We start from the raw sequence: 21129 nt of genomic DNA on the forward strand, positions 1-21129 counted from the left end.
TGTGTGTGTGTGTGTGTGTGTGTGTGTGTGTGTGTGTGTTTTAGCTTGTAAGACTGCTTTAAATATGAGTATGAAGCTTTCATTTGACTAACTTTATATTCGTTTAATTAACATTAGAATGCACCTCAAACTGCACAAATTATGACTTTTTTTCTTTCCATACCTCTTGCTTCCAATAGCTAACAGAGAAAGAGGTTTAAAACAAACAGGCAGGTCCTTCAGCTCCTTCATGGCATCTGAACTAATTCTTGCTTTGTTCTGATGTAATGTGGTTTAGATTTGATTTTCTATTCTAGATAAACATGCTGATTGACTAACATATTCTTAGTCTGATTGCATGTACCAGACCCTGTTTCCTGTACCATGATGGTTAGGCACAAAATGCACCGTTACACCCCTAAAAATGTGGCTTCATGCTGCACACTGGACCTTTAATCTCCTGGCTTTTTAAAAATAATGATTTTCCTCTGCTTTCTCTCTCTGATTTCTGTTTTTAGGGCCCACATGCGTAAAGCGTATACCTTCAGGGTGAAGGGAGACAGGCGGCACAATCAAGTCGTTGAAGAGCAAGCGGACACCTCCAGTAAAACATCGACAGCCTGTGAGCTCCAGCAGCAGCTCCACCACCTCTTTCACCGCTGCTTTGAACAAGAACAGAAAGACACTGACGAGGACAAAACGTAGATAGAAGAGTAGAAGAATGAGTACCACTCTGCCCCCCTACTCCCCAGCTCTGTCCACGCTAGAGTCCCTGCTAATCCTATGCATTGGCCACATGCAATCCCAGTGTGCACCACAGCACCTCAGAGATACCACAGTCTTCCCATTTTACAACTGGAAGATGGCATTTTGTTCAAAAGAAGAGGTTTTTTTTTTTGTGACTGATATTATGTATCCATGATTGTTTTTATGTTTTGATGTTGTTTTGCCTTTTTATGACCAAAGAAAGCCTTCTGTTGTTTTCCATTTTGTTTTTTGAATGTCAAAATCTTTTTCATTTTTGTCTTGAATATGTGATAAATCACCAAGAAAAAAACAAACACAAAGAAAACAAGGACAATGTTAACATGTCACTAACAAAGCTCTCAAAGGTTCAAAAATATACAAACAAAATACTTCTACTGTCATCTAAATTAGGTGCTCAGAAAAAAAAAGACAGTATTTCACGTTGCACTCAAAACTATTTCATTCACTCACTGTTCTTGCCTTTCTGCTGTTTCTTTTCTTTGATTCAGGTGGTCAAACAGAAAACCAGACTATGTTGCCACTAAATTTAACAGCTGCTGTTGTGTTTCGTGTAGACTGTGTACTCTTGTCTTTGATAATTATATACAATCTATAATCAGAAAAAGATGCTGACATCGGTAGTCTATAGGAACTAATAATTACTCGTGAAGTAGAAGAGGCATGGCTAATCAACATCTGTCAGATCCCAGCTTTGCTTTGTTGTTTAGTCGGTTAGACTTTGCGTTCCCTCAGTGTGTTTTTCTTAATTACATATAACTACTTTGTTCTTTGGCTTTCTCCATCGTTTCACTGACTCATGTTGTATGAAAGATGAACGTGTGAATGTTACTAACCAGGTTATCGCACTAACTCCAGGTTACAGAGTATTGTATCTTTAAGAGATTGTACTATGTTTTTGAAGATGTCAAATTTTGGATTTTGTTTAAAAGATATTCTCGTGTGCTTTATTATTATTTTTTTTTATCTTGAAGGATTTGTCACCGGGTAACAAAATCATATCACAGCTGTTCTACGGATATATTTCCTAGTGAGAAAGCGAGCAGGCACTACCTGTTTTTAGTTTAATGTGAAAACTTTATTTGTTCACCTCTTTGTTTGGAAAGTGTTGAACCAGGTGTGTTTGATGCGTGTCAGAGTGGAAGGCTTGTCTGGGTGTGTGGAGGAAATATGTGCGTACTGTTTTTTATTTTATTTTTTTTTTTTTGTGAGAAAAGATTAGAGCTGTTTATTTTACACAAATCGCTTTTGCACTCCAGAATGTCAGGTGAGAACACCTCCATGCTTTCTGAGCACAGGACATGAGGTAAACATTCAACAGCCACAGCGAGGAAGCAGAGGTGAAACATGGAAGTTAATAAAAACGCAGAAAAGGGCAAGTTAAGAGCTCAAATATGCGGTTGTTCACAGCTTGATGCACTGTTGCTGTATGTACTTACAATGTTTATTTATATCACTTAGCACTGTTTTCTTTGCGATTTAGAAAAATGCAAAGTAGTGAAAGTTCACTGTGACAGGTATGCTTTTAATTTTCCAAGATCAGCATCCCTTTTCTGTGATGACAGTTATATACATTTACAGCGCATATCTAAATATCTACAAGGGCATGTATTACTGTATCAAATTTCAAAAGACAAAAACAAGATGGCTGCAGTGTATCTATGGCTGATAGAAAATAAAAGTCTACTAATGTACAGTGTCTGCTTTGGCTATATATTTTATATAAATTTAACTTCTTTTAAAACAAAACCGGCAACACACATTCATTCAATTAATATCTGTTTTTACTTTTATTAATCCCTGAAGCTGATGGAAAACTGGGTGACATTCTGCTGTCCCCTGCAGGGAATCAGGTTAATTTCAGCTGCAGTTTTTTTTTCTAGAGTTCTATGAACAAATAATATCTTACCTGTTATAGATAGCTTTATGAGAGAGTTCAGTTTGGAGAAAAAGCATTAAAAGATTCTTATTGGTTCATGCAAACACTGTTTTATAAACTTTTTCATTGTTACTATTTTTAAACACAATTAAATACATAAAATTTTAAGGTTTTTGCACGTGTAAATAATGTAGCAGTTTTGATGTCTTGAATATGATGATTCTTTTGCTGAAACAATATGTATTACAAACTTGACTGCAGTGTACAGATGTATAAAACAGCAAAATGCTGTGAAAACTTTGAGATTGGAGTAGTTGCTCATCCATTCAGACAGAATTAAAGTAATTCTTTAAACTGAGGTTGATCAAAGAGCTATCTACAAGACATAAGATATTATTTATTCTAAATCTTTTCTTCCAATTTAAAAAAATCTAATCTATACCGTATGTTAGTTGAAATACATAAATATTCATAACCTTTAACCTAAAAATTCTAATGAAGTAAATGGCCAGGCACACAAGCCATATTCAAACCCATTTTTGTCACACTTTTTATCTGGTATATTTATTTCTTAACCATATTAAGCCATCTATTGCCATGCTGGCAACAGGTACACACCATACAAGGGGTGCTGCGTTGCAATGACATCATACTTTTTGTCAAAATAAACGTTTTCTCCTCACAAAAGAAGAGACAAACCAACTGGAAACAGCAAACAGTAGGGATGACGTAGACACTGTCATTGTCCTGCCATGGTGGGACCACTGGCCGGCAGAAGCACTGATCGACAAGGAAGACATCCCAGCTTTCATCGCCGTCCAACCTTGATTCTCTTTTACCCTCCGAGCTGAAACACTTTTGTTCCGACGACATCAGCCGTTCACTCGACAAACTTCAGAGTTGTTGTTTCCTCTTCCCCTAGCTACATTTTCTCTCGGCATCTGGTAAACCAACAGACTGCTGTGACAAGTTCAGAATGACAACAGAAACCCTACACATACAGGTACACAATACAAGTACAAACAGTGTGGGAAATGAGTTTGTGTTCTTCTCATTTTTGTTACAAAATGTAAAGGTCGATTCTGCCCTCCTGTTTGACAAGAGGTTCAGATATTTTTGCGCTGGATGTCAACCGGAAGAGATTTTAATCTTTTTACAACACTTTTCATGATACTGGAGGACATCAGAAACATCTGACAGGACCGATGCACAACAATAACAAACGCGTCATTGATTTGACAAATCAAACAGCAGATTTTTATAGTTTCATAAGCTCTTACTCATGGTATTTCCCCCCACCCGCCATGCACTACACAATAGTCTTGAGTTTTCATATGTTACATATATGCTACATTCTCTTATTTCTTATTTCACTGATATAAAGGCAAACACATCTCGATGCAAAGTGTAAGCTGCTCTGCTTTTCCTTACATTTAAATTAGTACAATAGGTTAAAATCTGACCATTTAAACGGTTTGACTTGGCTCATAGCAAACATAAATGTAGCTCGTAAATTTGATTTTACATAAACTCCTCAGGAAGAATAGCGACTTCAGTGTTTGTTTTCTTTTTATCAACAATCACAATGTATATGCATCACCAGAACTAAAGCAAGCTCCATTTTTGATATTCTGATCTCCCGAATGTTTTCAAGTTGCACACATAAACACACATAAAAATACAGAACAAATTTTTTTCTTTTTTTTTTTTTTTGAGGGGGAGGAGAAGTTACAGTAGCAGATTTTTAAACATATCGTATTTCATATTTAAAATGCATACCAAAACATTTTTAAAAAACAAACGAAACGAAACAAACAAAAGTTCTTAATGTCCAAATACGGTGTGCTGCCACTCTGTGGTGGTCTCGAATATTGTTCTTTTGTAAAATACCGTAACAGCAAAATGTAGTAATGCTTGTGTCCTGTGCGACGTCGTGTCCTTTTACAGAAGGGTCAAAGGTAGAAAGAGCAATCAGAGGGTTGGCTAGTTGACTGCTCCACTAGATCTGCTGATAGGATTTGTTTTCTTTCCACACAATGATAATCCATTAACTGCAAATAGGGACAAAAAGAGCACCAACATGAGGTCAATAACATGTTTACTGCATTACAGCATGCTTGTTAAATCAGGCTTGTAAGCTCATGCTTTACAGTGTAGTACACAGCATTAACAAATCCCTAAAACTGTTGTTTTGTTGTGTTTTGTACGGCCTCTTACTGGGACGGGATGGTGGGCGCGCCTGAGCGATGGAAGTGAATGTTTTGCCACTTGCCATCCCGGCGGTGCCACACACGGGTCTCCTCAGACTGCATGGTGCGCGGCATACCACTGCCATCCATGTATTGGGTCAGCCGAATGTAAGCAATACAGGCTGCATTTTCCCCAATAAGATGCACATGTGGGTTCAGGAGGATGGTGTGAACCGGCTTATTCCCTTTAGACAGAGCTGCAAATGAGAGATTTAAAATAAAAAACAGCAAGATATATGTGAATGTCACTTTTTTATGCTTCCTACTTTGCATTGGCTTCTACTGATTATCTCATATGATCATGAGAGCAGCTTTATAGCTGTTTAAAAGAAGCGCGCTGATTCTTCTTAGTAAAACTCTGATACTGTATGAGGAGCGGCACTCTCCATATGCTGATGTTGGATTGTGGACAAGCGCAGGCTTGCCAAGTGATTGAGGTTTCTGGGACATATCTGGTTTATCTGAACTATTTTTACTCAGACTGAGAACACGCTGCCATTTCTGGCAGTCATTATTCATTGGTGGTTTTTTTGCTCCAAGGTAAGCCCATGCCCTTGCAGTGCAGCAAACACAAACAGTAAACTGATAGGGCTAAATATTGGGATTGGGCACACAATTCAAGCCACAAACACAGAAAAAAATGTCCTGTTTATACTCTTTCAATGACGTCCTCAGTGCATATTTTTTGTGTGATGGAAAAATTAGTTAAGAGTTGAGAAGAGTTTGAGATGAGTTGATATAAGATCATTGTTTATAAGTGATCTGTTACAGTATGCAAAAACTACCAGAATTTCTTTTGGTCATAAGTTCTGCTGATAAAAAAAACACAGATTGGCTTTGGCAAAGTTTCTCATCTATCCCTATTGTTTTACAAGTCCAAATAATTTTGAAATGGGGGAGGGGAATGCTTCAATTTCTACACATTTGTTCTCAACTTTCTGGCTTCCACTGGCTCACTGAATCACTCACTTGGTTTGTGTCAAACCACTCTGCACTATTTTTGTTCAACTCAAATGCAACCTGTGGCATTCCCCAGGGATCAGTCCTCGAGGCCCTTTTTTTAAAATAATTTAACTACCTCATCTCGGTTCTATTTTCAAGGAACACTTAATTCAATTTCACTCTCATGCTGATGACACCCTGCTTTACCTCTCTATTTATCCCACTTCCATACTTTCTCTCTCTTTTTTTCTAGATGTTTGAATGAGTTCAAATACAATACAACAATATACGAGGCTGACTTCCATTTTTTTCTGCAGTGTTTAAATTGGATGCAGATCTCCTAGGCTCAAATTTCAAAATATATATTTTTAATTTGTTACAAATCCCCTTTAAATATTTACATTTTAAATCTTTAAAATGTTCTTGAACTCACCATTCTCAAAATAAAAGCGATGAAAATCGTGTCCTTCCACTAGGTTCCCCAGGGCCTCAGGCTCAAAGGAAGTCAGACCAGGATCACAAATCTTCCTGTTGAACCAAAACCAAACTTTGTTTCAGAAACTCAAGGCAGCAGCAACATACTGGTAAATATTCCTGCATGTAGACTAATATGAACTTACGCGTAGGCTTCAAAATCTCCATTGTTTATAGACTCGATCAGCTGCTCGGTGACCTTAATAATTTCCTGTTTGCGAGCTACGACACAAGACCACAGATCATCATTAATAAAGACACTGTCAGTGTGGGTCAAAGCTATCTGACATCAAATCAGGTTGAAATGGGTTCTAGTCCACACATTGGCAGGATTTTAAAAGTATTAGAAATGGAAGGCACTCACAAAATATGTATTTAGATTTTTTTTTTTTCATTTTTCATGTTCGAACAGAAAACAAAAGAAAGCCTTCCATAACTAATAGTGATTTCAGGCAGGAAAATGCAGGATGGCAGGATTTCTTTCACCCGACAAAGCTCAAAATAGACAAACAAACTAATGCTCAGATGCAAACTAGTTACTATAAAAGCAGTTTTAACTAAGTAATATTGGCAGTTACCTTTATTGTTATTGGTGCAGGCTGGGGAATATTGAAAGAATTACTTAAATCGTGCAACAAAAGAGACATGTTAAGTAAAATAATAAGAACTGTGTGTAGTTTAATCCTTCATTTTCCTTACAGTCGTGACCTGCAGTAGTGAATAGATGAGTGTTTTCATATGTGTTTTGTACAGTACAAAACAGTAATCAAGGAAAGAGACATGGTTTGTATTTGCAAAGCATCAATATGCATTTTATTAAAATACAAACTAGATAGAAGGACCCAAAGTTTGGCATCACAAGCAGAATTTTAATGACTGGAACAAGGAAACAACTGGAGTACAAGGGGTTCACAAGGAGAGGTCTCATCCCTGCAAAAGGTCAAAGGTGGTCTTCCCTTTTGCAGATGAGTTTATTCTGAGTCGTAGACTTTTATATTATAGACCTCGTGTTCCCACTTTCTCTTATTGTTGAGAGTTGAAGCCAGCAGGACCCGATTTACAGGAGCTGGCATGTTTTGTTTTTTTTTTTTCTGGAACCAGCAATGTGGGCCACCTCCTTCATAATGTCACATGCCTCTTTTTAAAAGCATTAAATAACTAATTACAACTAAAAATATTGGATAAATTCTAGTTTGAAGATCCTGAAAAACTGTGTGTATTCTTATTTTCTTTTTTTTTCTTTTTACCAAGGGCAATGTTTTACTAGAACCAGTCTACAGGGGAGCTGGTTGTGTTCTGTCTTAAACTTCCTGGTTCCGATTGGAGGTCTATAGCGATCTACAGTCTATGCTCTGAACTGAGGAGGCGGGAGTCTGTCTTAAGTAAAATAACTGTGTCACACAGCTGCTGCATTCCATTTACATGGTATTCCTGGAACTGGTAAATGGTAGTGACGTCATTTCCCAACAAACCATATGAAACTGCATTCCAGTTAGCTGACAGGCAATTGTATTGTTGCCACTAACCTAGCTACACCACTGCTACAATATAAACAATGACACAAAAAGAGCTCTACCACATACATCATGCAAATCAACATTGATTTTAATATGTACAGTATGCAAAAAAAAAAACACTACTTGTGCGAGTGATTAAACATGCACAAAAAAATAAGAAAGATAATTAACACTTTCTAAAGCTGCGAGTAGCCGCCATCTTGAAATCGAAACTGGGGGCAGTTTCATTTCTTCCACGATACCATTGGAAAATTACCACTGGAGGGGGCATTCCCCTTTAAATCTGCCAATGGGAACTGGGGAATTACCACTTCCCAGGACTACTGGAATGCACAATTAGAACTCAAGTCACCACCTTAGCTGCCAGATGAAGGGCTGACGTGTGATGTGGGTACAGCTGGTGGGCAGTGGACAGCACATATGTTCAGGAAACAAAAGGGCCCACCAGGGGTCAAAATAACACCAAAGGTTGTAAAAGTCCCTCAGTTTAGTTAAGCGCACACCTAAATTTGCGAAAACATTTGAGTAAAGTAAAGTGTTGTTTTCAATGTGAATGGAGAAGCAGAGGTAAACAACAAGAGTTTAGGGACCATCTCCAAATCACAGCGTTCAGTTACAAAACTCAGGCACATCATTAGTATTGTTGTGGTGTCACCTCAATCACATCAGACATATTTCTGTCACTAATTAATACCATTCCAACAGTTTCATTAGAAACATGGATGTTTGTATAATATTGAAGATTTGTTATCATCTTCCTGCTCTTGACTTGTTTTGATTAAAACCAGGCTATGGTGTATTTTCTACATTGCTATTAAGGGGAAAATATGTTTGTGATTTTGCAGTGAAACAAAATGATGCGCAAATGTGCACAAATAAGAATTTTATTGAGGGAACAGATTGTAAATTTGTTTTTCATGGCTTTCATAAACTGATGGAACAAATTTTCACAATCTCTAATGTTATGGTGCATGGTGGGCTTCATATTAGGAAAGGTAACAGAGGAGAAATAATGTTTAGAAACAAAAAAGGGAAAGAAAATGAAGAGGTGGGACATTTTTATGAACAGCATTTTAAACATAAAAACATGTATGCAAACAAGTAAAACTGTTAATCGTTCAGCTTTGGACTGTGGAGTAAAAGCAAAATAAAAATAATACAGATTAGCCTGTTACAAAATAAAAAAGACCAAGAACAGATGAGGTAGAACAGAAAAATGGAGATAATAAAACAAAGCAAAAACAGTGCATTTTTTAAGTTAACAAAGGAGAGTTTGATTTTTATTTTCAGTAAATCATGTGGAAACTTATTCAAGAAAAAGAAACATACATATAACTAGTGTGTGGGAGGAGTTTCTTCTACCTTTGACATCTTCATCCTCAATAGTGGTGTTGGCACTTTCAATGGATTCCTGTAATAAATGAGAGAGAGGAAAAGAGTTCAGTATGGGAGAAAACTGATTTGAAATAAAACAAAAAATACTCATTAAAAAATTGTTGATATACCTTGTTTCCATCTACAGGGTTGTGGATTACAGTGGTCTGTGGTTCCTAAAGAGAAGAAATAACAAAGAGCATCTGGGATCAGGTGACTGAAAGGCTTTGAAAGAGGTAATGATGGTAGAGAAATTCTTAATGGAAATGTGTTTGTGTTCACTTTTATCTATTTATTTATCATCTACCCACCCATCTATCTATCCATCTATCTACCGTCTATCATCTATTTACCCATCTACAATTTATTATACAGTATCTCCATCTGTCCACCCACCAATCTACCCATCTCTGACTGATTTGTGTCTTGCAGCTTTCTGCCTCAGAAAGCAGTCATCTGGACTTTGCACAATCGATCTTGATGACTCTCCAGTCTCTCCAATCACATCCAGATTACACTAGATTATAACATCAGCAGTCTTAACTTTGTGTGTATGTGTGTGTGTGTGTGTGTGTGTGTGTGTGTGTGTGTACAGGCATGATGATGAGGACCTAAAGGAGGATAGAGAGAGAAACAGACAGATGTCATGTGCCTCATGTTCATGCGTAACCAAGCTGTCAGCAAATGAAGGAACAGAAAACCTCCAACATCATGCAAGGCACTGATCATGTGGCCTGACACAGGCGACATATGAGCAGATGTTATGAAAAAGAGAGAGAGAGAGAGAGAGAGAGAGAGAGAGAGAGAGAGAGAGAGAGAGAGAGNGAGAGAGAGAGAGAGAGAGAGAGAGAGAGAGAGAGAGAGAGATAGAACCGCAGAGTAAATGCTCTCATACGTCTTGCAGCCATGCACAGGCAAGCTACTGTTTGTCAGTAACAAAAGCTTACATAGCAAATTGATGCAGATGTGGATTCAAGTCAGAAATTCTATTTTCTAATGCAAAACAGATCATTTCAGAGAAACAAAATGAAAAAGCATCTGATATGAGAATGTAAAAAAGGGGATATGATGGACAAGAAGGAGGGTTGAGGTAAATGTTGTCTTAACAGCAAATTTAGGGCCACAAATCTAGACTGACCAAGCTCTATATATCACACGCATGGTCTGCTGATTTCAATGAATGCATCAATATGAATTCTGAGTGTCTTTCATGACTAACTATCAAAGATTCTGGAGCTGGGTCACGCTGTGCACTCTTAAACGCTTTTACATTTTACATTTTCATTCAGGGAAAGCCTGAGATGGGTTGAGACAGCTGTTTCATCTCATGTCACTGCCCTGGATTTGATCGATGTTCTTACAAACCCTATAAAGAATTCAATCCGGGTCAAGCAACGAGTAGATCAAACAGCGACTGATCTGACCCTGTAGAGGTGGTGAACTTAAACCTCCCACAAAGTGGGCTGTGAGGTTTGGATCTTTTTGTGAAAGAAGGTGTGGGTGCGGATGAGACCGAGTGTGTATACCAGTGCAGAGGCAGGGCCAGTTTCTTTAGGACTGGTCACTGTGTTGGCTTTGTTGTTGACCTGCAGGGGGCAGTGTAGAGGGGGACATGACACGCCTTTCAAGCTCCCACACCAACACATCCATTCCATCCATTCCCAAGTGAAAAAACCCAACTCATGTGTCTCAAAAGACTGATTCGATCAAGAGTTACATGGATACAGAGGTTGCCACTTGAAAAGTTATTTTCTGATCACCCTACCTGTCAAATATGCAAAAAAAATTACAAGTGAAGTATTTGAGAAAAACTGCAGATGTGTTTTTTCCTATAGTAATTGCCCAAACTCTAAAAATGTAAGGAACTACAGTGATTTACTAGACCATATTCTTCAATTTGCCCATTTGCAGTGGATGTTTAAAGGTTGCAATTTGATTCAGCAATACAAAAATATAACTTTTGTACATAACATTTTTAACATATTGTTTTTGTTTTTTGCCCATAAAGACACAGGAATTGGATTTTTTGGAAAGAAAAATCTCATTGTTGAATAACCATAAAGCCACACTGCTGTTCTTGTGTATTGTCAGTGACAAAAATGAGAACTATTTGTTTTCTTCTAAAATGCATGAATTTATAATCCCTAATGTAGCCAAAATAAATAAATAAATAAATAAATAAATAAATAAATAAATAAATAAATAAATAAATAAATAAACAGACATGTAGCCCAAGTTCTCTTTTGGAGTCTATTCAGAAGAAAGCAGATGAAACTTGTAAAATGTTGCATTTTCTTATGAATTCATTCTTAGCAAATCCCATCCTTTTTCTTAAGAATAGCCCATTAAAACAAAGCCAAAGGCAGTATGTGAAAACTGATCCAACCCTTACTTTTTCATAGGAATGAAAATAGTTGCAACACATTGGTCCTTTTCATAAAATGAATTATATGGTCATGAGCGGAAATGAGCACTTCCATAAATACACGTTTCAGCAGTTTGTTGGTCCAAATCAAAACAATTTTTATCATCACAGAGGGAAGATATAATCAACGAAGGGAAACAGCTGCTTTCTTGACAACTTTCTAAGGAAACACAGGGGATCGTTTCCAAAGAGTCTGGAAGCTGTCTTCCACAAAAAGAAAGAATATTCACATTTAGAAAACTACTAAACAATAAGGACAAGCTGGAAAACGCTATTAGAAGTATTGCAAAAGAACCAGAAGCTGCATCTTGGACCCAACAGTCTGAGAGGGAGCTCAGACCGAAGACCCTGTCACACTACAATGTTTATTTAGACAACTTTTACAAATTTTGTCCAACATGTTGCTGTAAGCTTCACGAGTTAGGTGTAAGTTGTGATTATGTTGTCAGAATTTTCAGGTTGTGCCGACATGCCACTGATAAGTGAGGCACAAGTAATAGGTATGCTACGAATAATTTATGCATCAGTTCACATATGTTACAGGTAAGTTATTCATTTGTTACTCATAAGTCAATTAGCTACAAGGCCCAGGTGCAAGCCAGTTTAACTTTTTCACAATGATTACTATGTATTATAATAATAATACAGGTAAACTAAGCAACCAAAATCAACCGAATCTATGCCAAAAAAAACATTTTATTTTTCATATTCTATCAAGGAATGCATTGATCAAAATAATTTCACAGTCTGGTTTTAAATATGAAGTTTAATGTAATTCTGTTCAAGTTGTTAGCAACACAGTATGATCACATCCAAATGAAGGTGGTAATTGATGCTTTGTTTCCTCAGTGTGTGCCAGCGGGTTGGACAAAAATTTGCAGATGTGGCATAAGTTGTCTAAAACATCATAGTCTGACAGGACCCTAAAATAAAGAAATACAAAACTCAAAATGAAAGCTTCAAGATGCTTCTTTAAATTTATCTCAGTCTGATTAAAATACTGTAATGAGGCATTTAAAAAGCTGTTTATAAACAAAAACCCTTTAATTTTAATAAACTGAAGTGAAAGTTTAAAGATAAATGAGCTAAATCTTGCTCACAAGGTTCAAACCGAACTAACCTAAGTTATTATAGTATATAAATATTAAATAGAATATAGTATAAATACAGCTAATTTAAGATGGGAACTTAATTTATTGTTCATAAGAATTAGGGTGTATTAGCCTAGTTTTACATCAAAAACAACCACTTCTCACAGTTAAGAATGACTGTCCCTGAATGAGTCATTAAGTGCACAAAATATAACCATAAAGCTGCGCCAAAAACAAACATTCCAAGAATATATGCAAAACACAAACAATGTCCTCTTTGTGCAAAGAAACTCACCTTCACTCCGTCAGGCTTCTTGTTGAGCAAACTTTTGGCTGCTGCAGAGGCAAAAAGAGGGACAAGAGTTCATCATGAGAGGTCACAAAACAGAGGCCTGCGCCTCAGGCTTCACTAACATGCAGCAAGCATTCCAACCAGCTGTGCTTATAGCTTCAAACTACATGTGCAAATTTCAGTGCTAGAGCCTTAAAGTTAGGCAACAAATGCTCCAATGTGCAAGGCTGTTCTCCTACCTAATATTATACCTGAGGGACTGAAGGGTGGGAAATAGTTACACCAGGAGATGTGAAGGACAATCTAACTAACAGACTGACTATTGTACGCAAACACATGCACCAGTCCACACACACACATACACACACACAGTCTCAACACTCTGCCCTCATTTTACAGTGGATATGGAAAGTCTACACAGCTGTTAATATGTCAGGTTTTTGTTAAGAAAAAAAAATTGCAATGAATCATTTCAAATTGCTTCCCACCTTTACTGTGTCATATACCCTTTACAATTTAACTGAGATTTAAAAAAGCTGCTGTAAGGAAAAAGTGGTCATAGTAAAAATGCTATATGCTGGTTGCAGAAGTGCGCACGCCCTCAAATTAATACTTTGTTGAAGCTAATTTTGTTTTAATTACATCCGTGTGGAACTGGAGTTTTAATCCAGTTTACTGTGTAAATGTAATTTACTTTTAGTTTACTCTGTAAATGGAATTCTGAACAGTTTTGCAGTTTTTCTTGGTCGCTTTGACCCAATTTAAGAAACTGGGTTCCACTCATTTTCGACATCACAAATTCAGCAGAGCAGAAGTCACCTCTCGCAAAATGTTTTAACCATTTCTCATTGGACTGACATATTTTCTTCACGCTTTTACAAAACAGTTAACACAGATGTAATTCAAGAAATCGAAACTCTATGTTTGAGCTTTGATGACAAAGATAAACCACCTGTTCCTGACTAGTAGCTACCACCTCAGTATGAAATCACAGAAGCACCTGTTTGACACCCCTCAAAAATCTCCACGTAGTAACCAAACTGCAGACCTTAAAATGTGCCACATCTGTAGTTGTTCTTTACCTACATGGATGGAGGAGGTCCAAGACAGAAGGGATTATCATCAGTGGGTATTTCTTTTACAATAACAGATTTAATTTTTTTTTTAATTTCTTACTCTATTCAATCTCTATTTTAAAGAAATGTCATGGAATCTATTAAATTTGCATCAAAGTATTTCAAATTTGATTTTGTTTCTGTTTTAAATGTTTTGGCACGGTTAGAGACTTTTGCAAACAAAATGTGTCACTTTGACTATTGTGTCACTCTTGAGTCCTGTGTGTTCACTGTTTGGATAATGTGGGGTTTGAATGGCCTATTGTGTCAAAGCAAACAAGAAAAACTGTAAATCTTTGTTTATTTTGCCCAAACTCTTCAGATGTCTGATAAAAAAAACCTAATGATTTAGAGAAATTTCCTTTTTTTATTATTATTTTATTTCAAATTAGCAACAACTCCCAGGCATACATCCAAATCAACAAAAGAATGACTCAGAAATTTTAAGTTTTGAAATGACCTTAGCCAGAGTCTAGACATAAGTTTGAAAAAAATATATATGCATTTCGACAGATTTGGTGCCCTTTTTGAAAACAAAGAGAGGTCAAATATTTCCAGGCCGAGGTGTGGCCTGATGGCAGACTTTCTAGAGACGATATTATGCAAAATGGACTTTTTTGAGCTTTACGTCATTGCTTCATCAAAAACAGACCCTGAGTGTTGCTTTGACTCATTCATGCATGTTTGAGAAATCCTTGAATCTCCTGTGGTAGACATTCAAAGCTGCCTAAACGCTTGCTGGTACAAAGCTCCGCCTATTTGTACAAAGCTCCTCCCTGGAGCTCAGTCTGCAGCCGAGCTCCCGCCCCACAGAGCACCCCACTCCTGGAACATTGTTGTGAAGACGTGCTGAAGTGGGAGTGTTGGAAACGGTATGAAGTTCTTAAAGAGACAGAGGCCAATTTCAAGGTGTTAGATAGGCTATGATGCAAAGCCAATTTTATTTTAGATATAAACGGCATTTTCTTAACAACTGAAGGTAGCAGTTACTTGACTGTGAAGTGAAATATGTGTTTAGAAAATATTTAATTCTCCAGAACTCCACATTCTTAATTTTTGAATTGAAAAAGTTTCCTGCATCAGAAGGAAAGTTTTTTCTGTTGTAGAACAGCTACTTTGTTTTTAAACCTTTAACATTTAAAAAACAATAGAAAATGAGAATCTACATTAATTGGATAAAGTGTGTGCACAGTTTCAGACAGCTTTTATTGCATTTTTTTCCGCTTTCTATATATTCAGGTTTTATATAGATTGTTTTCACATGACTTGTGTCTCAATAAAGGTGGAAATAGATTAAAATGACATACCGTTTGAGTGTCTTACATGACCAAAACCTGGCATTTCAACAGGAAGGTGTCGACTTATATCCACTGTCCACCAGTATGAAGAACAAAACAGCAGTTTGCATGTCAAACCCATGCAATATGCTTGCCCGGATTTTTATTTCACCTTAGTTCAAGGTTCAATATCGTTTAGTCTTCATGCACATTTACTAGGCCTTCAGAAAAAGTAGGAAAACCTTAACATCACAGGTTACTGATTGAGCTCAGCCCCACACATTTCCCTGTCATTCCAAAAATCTTACCTCAGATGGATACCACAATCCAAACACAAAAAAGAAAAATGAAAGAGGGAAGAAAATGATGAATAAAAAGAGGCACAAATGTGTTGATGCATTTCACTGTGGAGTGAAGAGTGAAAGTCGGCCCATTAGGACCCAGAAAATTAGAGACAAAAAAAAAACATGCAAGAAATTATGATAAAAATAGAGTTTGAGTGGTAGAGCAAAGCTAGAGAGAAAAGGGGAGATGACTCTGTTCACCACCAGCTTCTGTGTGACGACACAGACCTTCATTTGGTTCAAAATGATAGATTTTGTGCAGTAACTCTTCTGTGCCATAATCCTAGGAGAGACACTTTCTGTTGGGGAATATTCCTAAACTAGCTTCATTATAAAAGGCTAAAAATAAACCAGCCTTCTTAGACTGAATGTTTCTAAGATTTGCTTTTGAAATGAGTTGTTGAACAACAGGGCTGAAGAAAACCTACCTGAAAAGTTTCTTGTGACCAGCAGAGTGGTCAGTATTGCTCCCTGCAGGGACAGAGGAGACGTAAAGGAGGAAAGAACAGAAAAGGAGAAGATAGAAGGGAAGATTGATTATAAGGCTGCAGCAGGAAAAGAAACGTTTTGCAAAAGAGGAGGTTTTTGGAGAACGGGTTATCATTTTTTAGGTTGAAATGTCTGAGAGGAAGACAGCGGGGGAGCAAAGAGAAGAGGCTGTGTGGATCGTCCAGCATAAATAGAAACATGACTGATTGTCTGAGGTCTCACCTTGAGTTTCCTTCTGGCATTAAACTTCTTCAGACACTCCACAGTCTCCTGCCGGTGCATCATTGAGGCTACGGTGGACCGTTGCTGCAGGATGAAGAGCAGAGATATCCAGGGTCCGAAAACTTTACGTAATTTCTGGATCTTTATTACTGTATGCATGATGGTGTGTGTGACATACGCAGATCCAGGGATGTTTGAGCGCTTCAGCTGCTGTGATGCGTTTACTGGGGTTGATTGTTAGCATCTTGTTAATCAGATCTTTGGCCTCAGGAGTGACGGTGTCCCACTCTGGGGATGGAAACTGTCAAGAAAAAAGAACGTTCAAGGCACTCATTGCAGGTATGATGTTAAAAGAAACACTGACACAAAATACTAAGGGGAGTAATTTTCAAAATCCAAAAGAGCAAAAAGCAAACAAAAAACACATTTTTAAATAGTTTGTTGTCAAGATAAGTTTTAAACAAAAGACCTCTTTTATTTGTTCAGCGTTTTCCACAGAACCTCACTTCAAAATGTGCAAACCATCAGTTTAAGGTTTAAATTTATTATTGGGGGGGACGGACATGTTTTTAAATATTTAAAACTTTAAAAGGGATTACTGTAAATGGAGATTTTGTTGAGCTTTTGTATATTGTATTAGCTCAAGTGCCTGTGCCTTGAACTTCCTGTGTCAGAAACTCAGCTGGTTTGGATTTGATCAAAAGGAAAACAGAAACTGCAGCAGACAGTTTTGATTTTAAAAGCTTCATGTGACGTTATTGTCCTTTATAGTGTATGTGCGTGTGTGTGCATGCTCACATCATAGGCTCCGGCCTTGATTTGTTGATAGAGGCGATGCTGATCTTCATCCCAGAAGGGAGGGTAGCCCACCAGGAGGATGTATAAAATCACACCTGAAGAGGTAACATGTAAAGTCAAACCACTCACATGTTCTAAAGCTTGTATTAGTACCAGTAAACATGCACTGCTTTTATACAACAAACACTTGGAAGAACTCAAACTAATCCTTTTGTTTCAGAAGCTAAAGACCATAAACTGAGAACCGGTCCCTCATCTCGTTATGTAAACATTTGTTTAAAAAGTGATTAAGTATGAAGGGTATTTACCACAGGCCCACATGTCAACCGGTTTCCCATACGGATCTTTTCTCAGAACCTCTGGAGACAAGTAGCCTGGGGTCCCGGCAAAACCTGGGGGTGTAAGAAGGAGAGAGGGGGAGATGTGGAGCGGTAGGTAAGATTGGGAAATTCAGCATCTTGGCTCTCTGTTGTGGAAAACTTAATGAAAGTCATCTGTCTAATTGTTTAGTTTAGAAACAGAGTCTGATAAGAGACATCTGGTGGGGACGGTTTATTTAGGATTTGACAGAAGCTTTTTGTCGGGAAGAGCTTGACTTGGTTGTGAAAGGGGGCTGTTTACATGAATGGGTCCTTTAGTTCGGGGAAAAATTGAGCCTGAATTGAACTTGACAACAAATTAAGAAAAAAATGCATGAAACCCCTTGTGTTTATAACTTTTTTTAAAAGAAAACCTTTATACTGACACCGAAAATGTAACAGTTTGCTCATGTCGGGCCAAGTGTAAAGAGGACTGTTGCCATCCCATCTTCATCTTAAAAGTTAACCATGTAATATGAACACAACAATGGTTTAAAGGTTTATAAACTTTATAAATTTTCCCAATTGGAGTTGTTTTAAGACAACAGCAATCCACTTTAGTCTTGGTCCAACTCAAATTGGACAATTTTCATTTTCACTCTAAACTGAGATTAGTTAAAAACTATCTACAACAGGTAAGATATTGTTTTTCATAGCCTTTCAACAGAAGCTCATTTCAGAAAATCTGAATTGTCATTTTAATGTCTTTGCTGCTTCAGAATATAGATGGACTGAGGACTGAGTCACCCTGCAACTGGTTGGTAACCAATTATTAACTCCACCACAACCAGCTGGTTTAAACATCTAGACTTTCACAGTAAACTGGATTAACATATTAATGGAACTGAGTTTTAATGAATGGGTCCTTATGATACTTTCCCATAACATTTGACATTTTAATGGAATAATGTCTCTTTATCAGCCAGAACAAAGAGAAATAAAGCTGATAAATTTTCACTCACTATCTGAGTTGACAAGATATACCTGCAAAGTTTTCTCTCTTCAAGAATAAATAGTAATGACTGACAGATTGGTTCCTTGACTGGTTACGATTAAAGAAACGGCTGGATGAATACTCACCAAACCATGCCTGTTGGTCCCCCTGTACCTCGATGGCCAGCCCAAAGTCAGCCAACTTGACCGCCGCCCCCTTCAGCTTACTGGCCAACAGAAGGTTCTCAGGCTGGGGGGGGCGGAGTCAAACAGGTTAGAGGTGAGAGGTCACACGCTCAGGGACCATGCTGCCCACAGACACAGATCTAAAATCAGATTAGCCAAACCAAACCCTAATCAAACCATTAGGTCTTAGTGACACTAAACTGCTCTTAAATCAGTGTCTGAGGCAACGCCCTTCCTGCCACACGAATGACAGACACACAAACATGTGCACGGGACCAACTCAAGGTGACCACGGACATTTTGAACAGTCAAACTATGGACTTGCTCTCTCAGCCTCATGGATTAGGAGGAAGTGATGTAACATGCTTGTCCGCAGCAACAAACACGTAGTGTTAAAATCCATGAGTGGGAGCAAAGTGCACACCGAGGGGAGAAACGGGACGGTGGGGCGTCACAAGAGGTTTGAGTGACTCACAGTCAAATATACGTACCTACAAATAAACACCGAACACAAATACAGTTTAACACAATCAAAGATATAAGTGAGCCCACAGCATGCACACACACACACATTTCCTCAAACACACACACACACACACACACACACCGACACACAGCTGCAGAAAGGTCTTTGCTAACCTAGGGCCAGAGAGGCAGTGTGTTCTAATGAATAATACATTTCCTAACATTTAGAGACTCTGAGCACAGACAGCCTGCAAGCAAATGTACAGCTCGACGGGCACAGACACTCACTGACAGCAGGAACACATCAACAATTTTTTACAACACAACAACAAAAAAATAAATCTTCAAAATATGAAACACAGATTTTCTCATCATTCCAATAAATAGCAACCGATCCAGCAAAGTGGAGCGATATCACCTTCTCCTTTTTTACTGATCTGTGGACCTGATCCTTAATTACTTCTGTTCCTTATCAGTCTGTGCTACACAATTACAGATTTACCCAAACACAACCACACACAGTGCAACATCAGAAGACATTGCCAGGGAAAACACTGAGCCACAAATACTGACATCTCGACAATCTAACACAACAATGACTTAATGCATAACAGCAAAGACAAAGAGAACATAGAAAGTCTGAAAAGGGCAAGTTTGCAAATAACAAGATTGTGGCAAATAGTTGTGATTCTGTGGAGTTCTTATTAGTAGTCAGTAGTTCACATGCACCACAAAGCAGTCAGAGTGACCTCAATTTTGAGAATCAGATATTATTATTAACACTGCTGTCAAGAGTGGCTCAAATCTTTTTTTTTATTTGTAAACCGTATCCGTGTTTTATGTTTGTCTCAATTTTGTTTTTTACTCAGACCTAGCTCACATTCATATGTGGTATGAATTCCAATAAGTGCTTTTTTAAGTGGCTTCAGTCTAAACACTCGCGGTGCATTTCATCCGACTTTCACACCATTGAAAAGTAATGCAATGTAAAAAAAAAAATCCACAACACAGCATTTGTTTGAAATGCTGTGAAGTTTTTGAGTTTTAGTTTTTTTTAGGTTGTTAAAAACTGCAAATACAAGCTAACAATTTGACTAGCCATTAGCTTGACTCCTCTGGGAGAATTTCTTCCTGATTTTCTAAAATGAGACGGCCCTGGTTGCTGTCCACTGCATGTAAGATGCTGACTACACTGCAGAACTCCACAAAATCCCAAACTATCACTTTGGAAGGTGGCACGAACGTAGGGCTTTCGAATAATTTCATCAGTTTCTTATGGTCTGGGTTTCAGCAGTGTCTGTGATCGTACAAACCTTCAAATCTCTGTGAACAATCCCGTTGACATGGCAGTGATGGACACTCTCCAGGATCTGCTGTATGCAGTGGCTGATGTGACCAGAAGGACAGAGAAGGAAACAAAGGCAGAAAGATAAATAAACAAGAGTAGAAGGAAAATTATAAAAAAAAAGGGAGGAGATTTTGTAACAGTAAACATCATACATTGTCCCCATGAGACCTCTAGTGTGTGATGTTGCTTTCTTGCAGGATGACATGTCACATGACAGGAAGGCACTTTTCACCCGATTTAATGTCGTCAACTACACAACATCACTAAAGCTGTACAACATTCATGCCAAGAAAACAAAACAGCAACGCTCTCTTTTACCCTTCCTCTGGGGAGTCCATATTTTAGCACAAAGCTGGCACAGTAAGGTAGGCTGTGTGTGATTTATACCGCAGGCTTTGTGTCATTAATCATCTGTATAAATAACTCCATGAGGTGCCTCAGAGAGAACGCAGCTGGATCGTACCTCTGAGACGACCATATGTGAAACACACACATATCTCCGCATAAAGTTCGCTCCAGTCAGGGACAGAGATGCATGATGACTGCAGTGTTCAGCAGTGTGTGTGTGTGTGTGTGTGTGTGTGTGTGTGTGTGTGTGTGTGTGTG

The 21129-nt window shown here is 37.9% G+C and overlaps 2 protein-coding genes across 11 annotated transcripts in view; one reads left to right on the forward strand and one right to left on the reverse strand.

Annotated features, from left to right (window-relative positions):
• ank2a (ankyrin 2a, neuronal) overlaps positions 1-2440 on the forward strand; it is a gene marked incomplete in the record, with an annotated part of 55038 nt that extends 52598 nt beyond the window's left edge. Inside the window, 1 exon segment of the mRNA XM_014026893.1 lies at positions 498-2440. Within this exon segment, the coding sequence (XP_013882347.1) occupies positions 498-684 (187 nt within the window).
• The window catches only part of camk2d2 (calcium/calmodulin-dependent protein kinase (CaM kinase) II delta 2), a 50209-nt gene continuing 31020 nt past the window's right edge, over positions 1941-21129 (reverse strand). The window contains exons 6-21 of one of the 10 annotated variants that reach the window (XM_014026895.1): positions 20489-20561; positions 18672-18774; positions 17541-17624; positions 17233-17327; positions 16613-16735; positions 16435-16518; positions 16152-16194; positions 12991-13028; positions 10706-10765; positions 9311-9355; positions 9168-9216; positions 6867-6887; positions 6435-6510; positions 6248-6342; positions 4841-5069; positions 1941-4674 (exon numbers count right to left, since the gene is read on the reverse strand). In XM_014026895.1, coding sequence (XP_013882349.1) covers positions 4671-4674; positions 4841-5069; positions 6248-6342; positions 6435-6510; positions 6867-6887; positions 9168-9216; positions 9311-9355; positions 10706-10765; positions 12991-13028; positions 16152-16194; positions 16435-16518; positions 16613-16735; positions 17233-17327; positions 17541-17624; positions 18672-18774; positions 20489-20561 — 1222 coding nt within the window. In that variant the 3' untranslated portion in view covers positions 1941-4670. 10 annotated transcript variants of the gene reach the window in all.

The sequence above is a fragment of the Austrofundulus limnaeus genome, unplaced genomic scaffold, assembly GCF_001266775.1.
Source record: "Austrofundulus limnaeus strain Quisiro unplaced genomic scaffold, Austrofundulus_limnaeus-1.0 Scaffold598, whole genome shotgun sequence".
In the NCBI taxonomy this organism is placed as follows: Eukaryota; Metazoa; Chordata; class Actinopteri; order Cyprinodontiformes; family Rivulidae; genus Austrofundulus; species Austrofundulus limnaeus.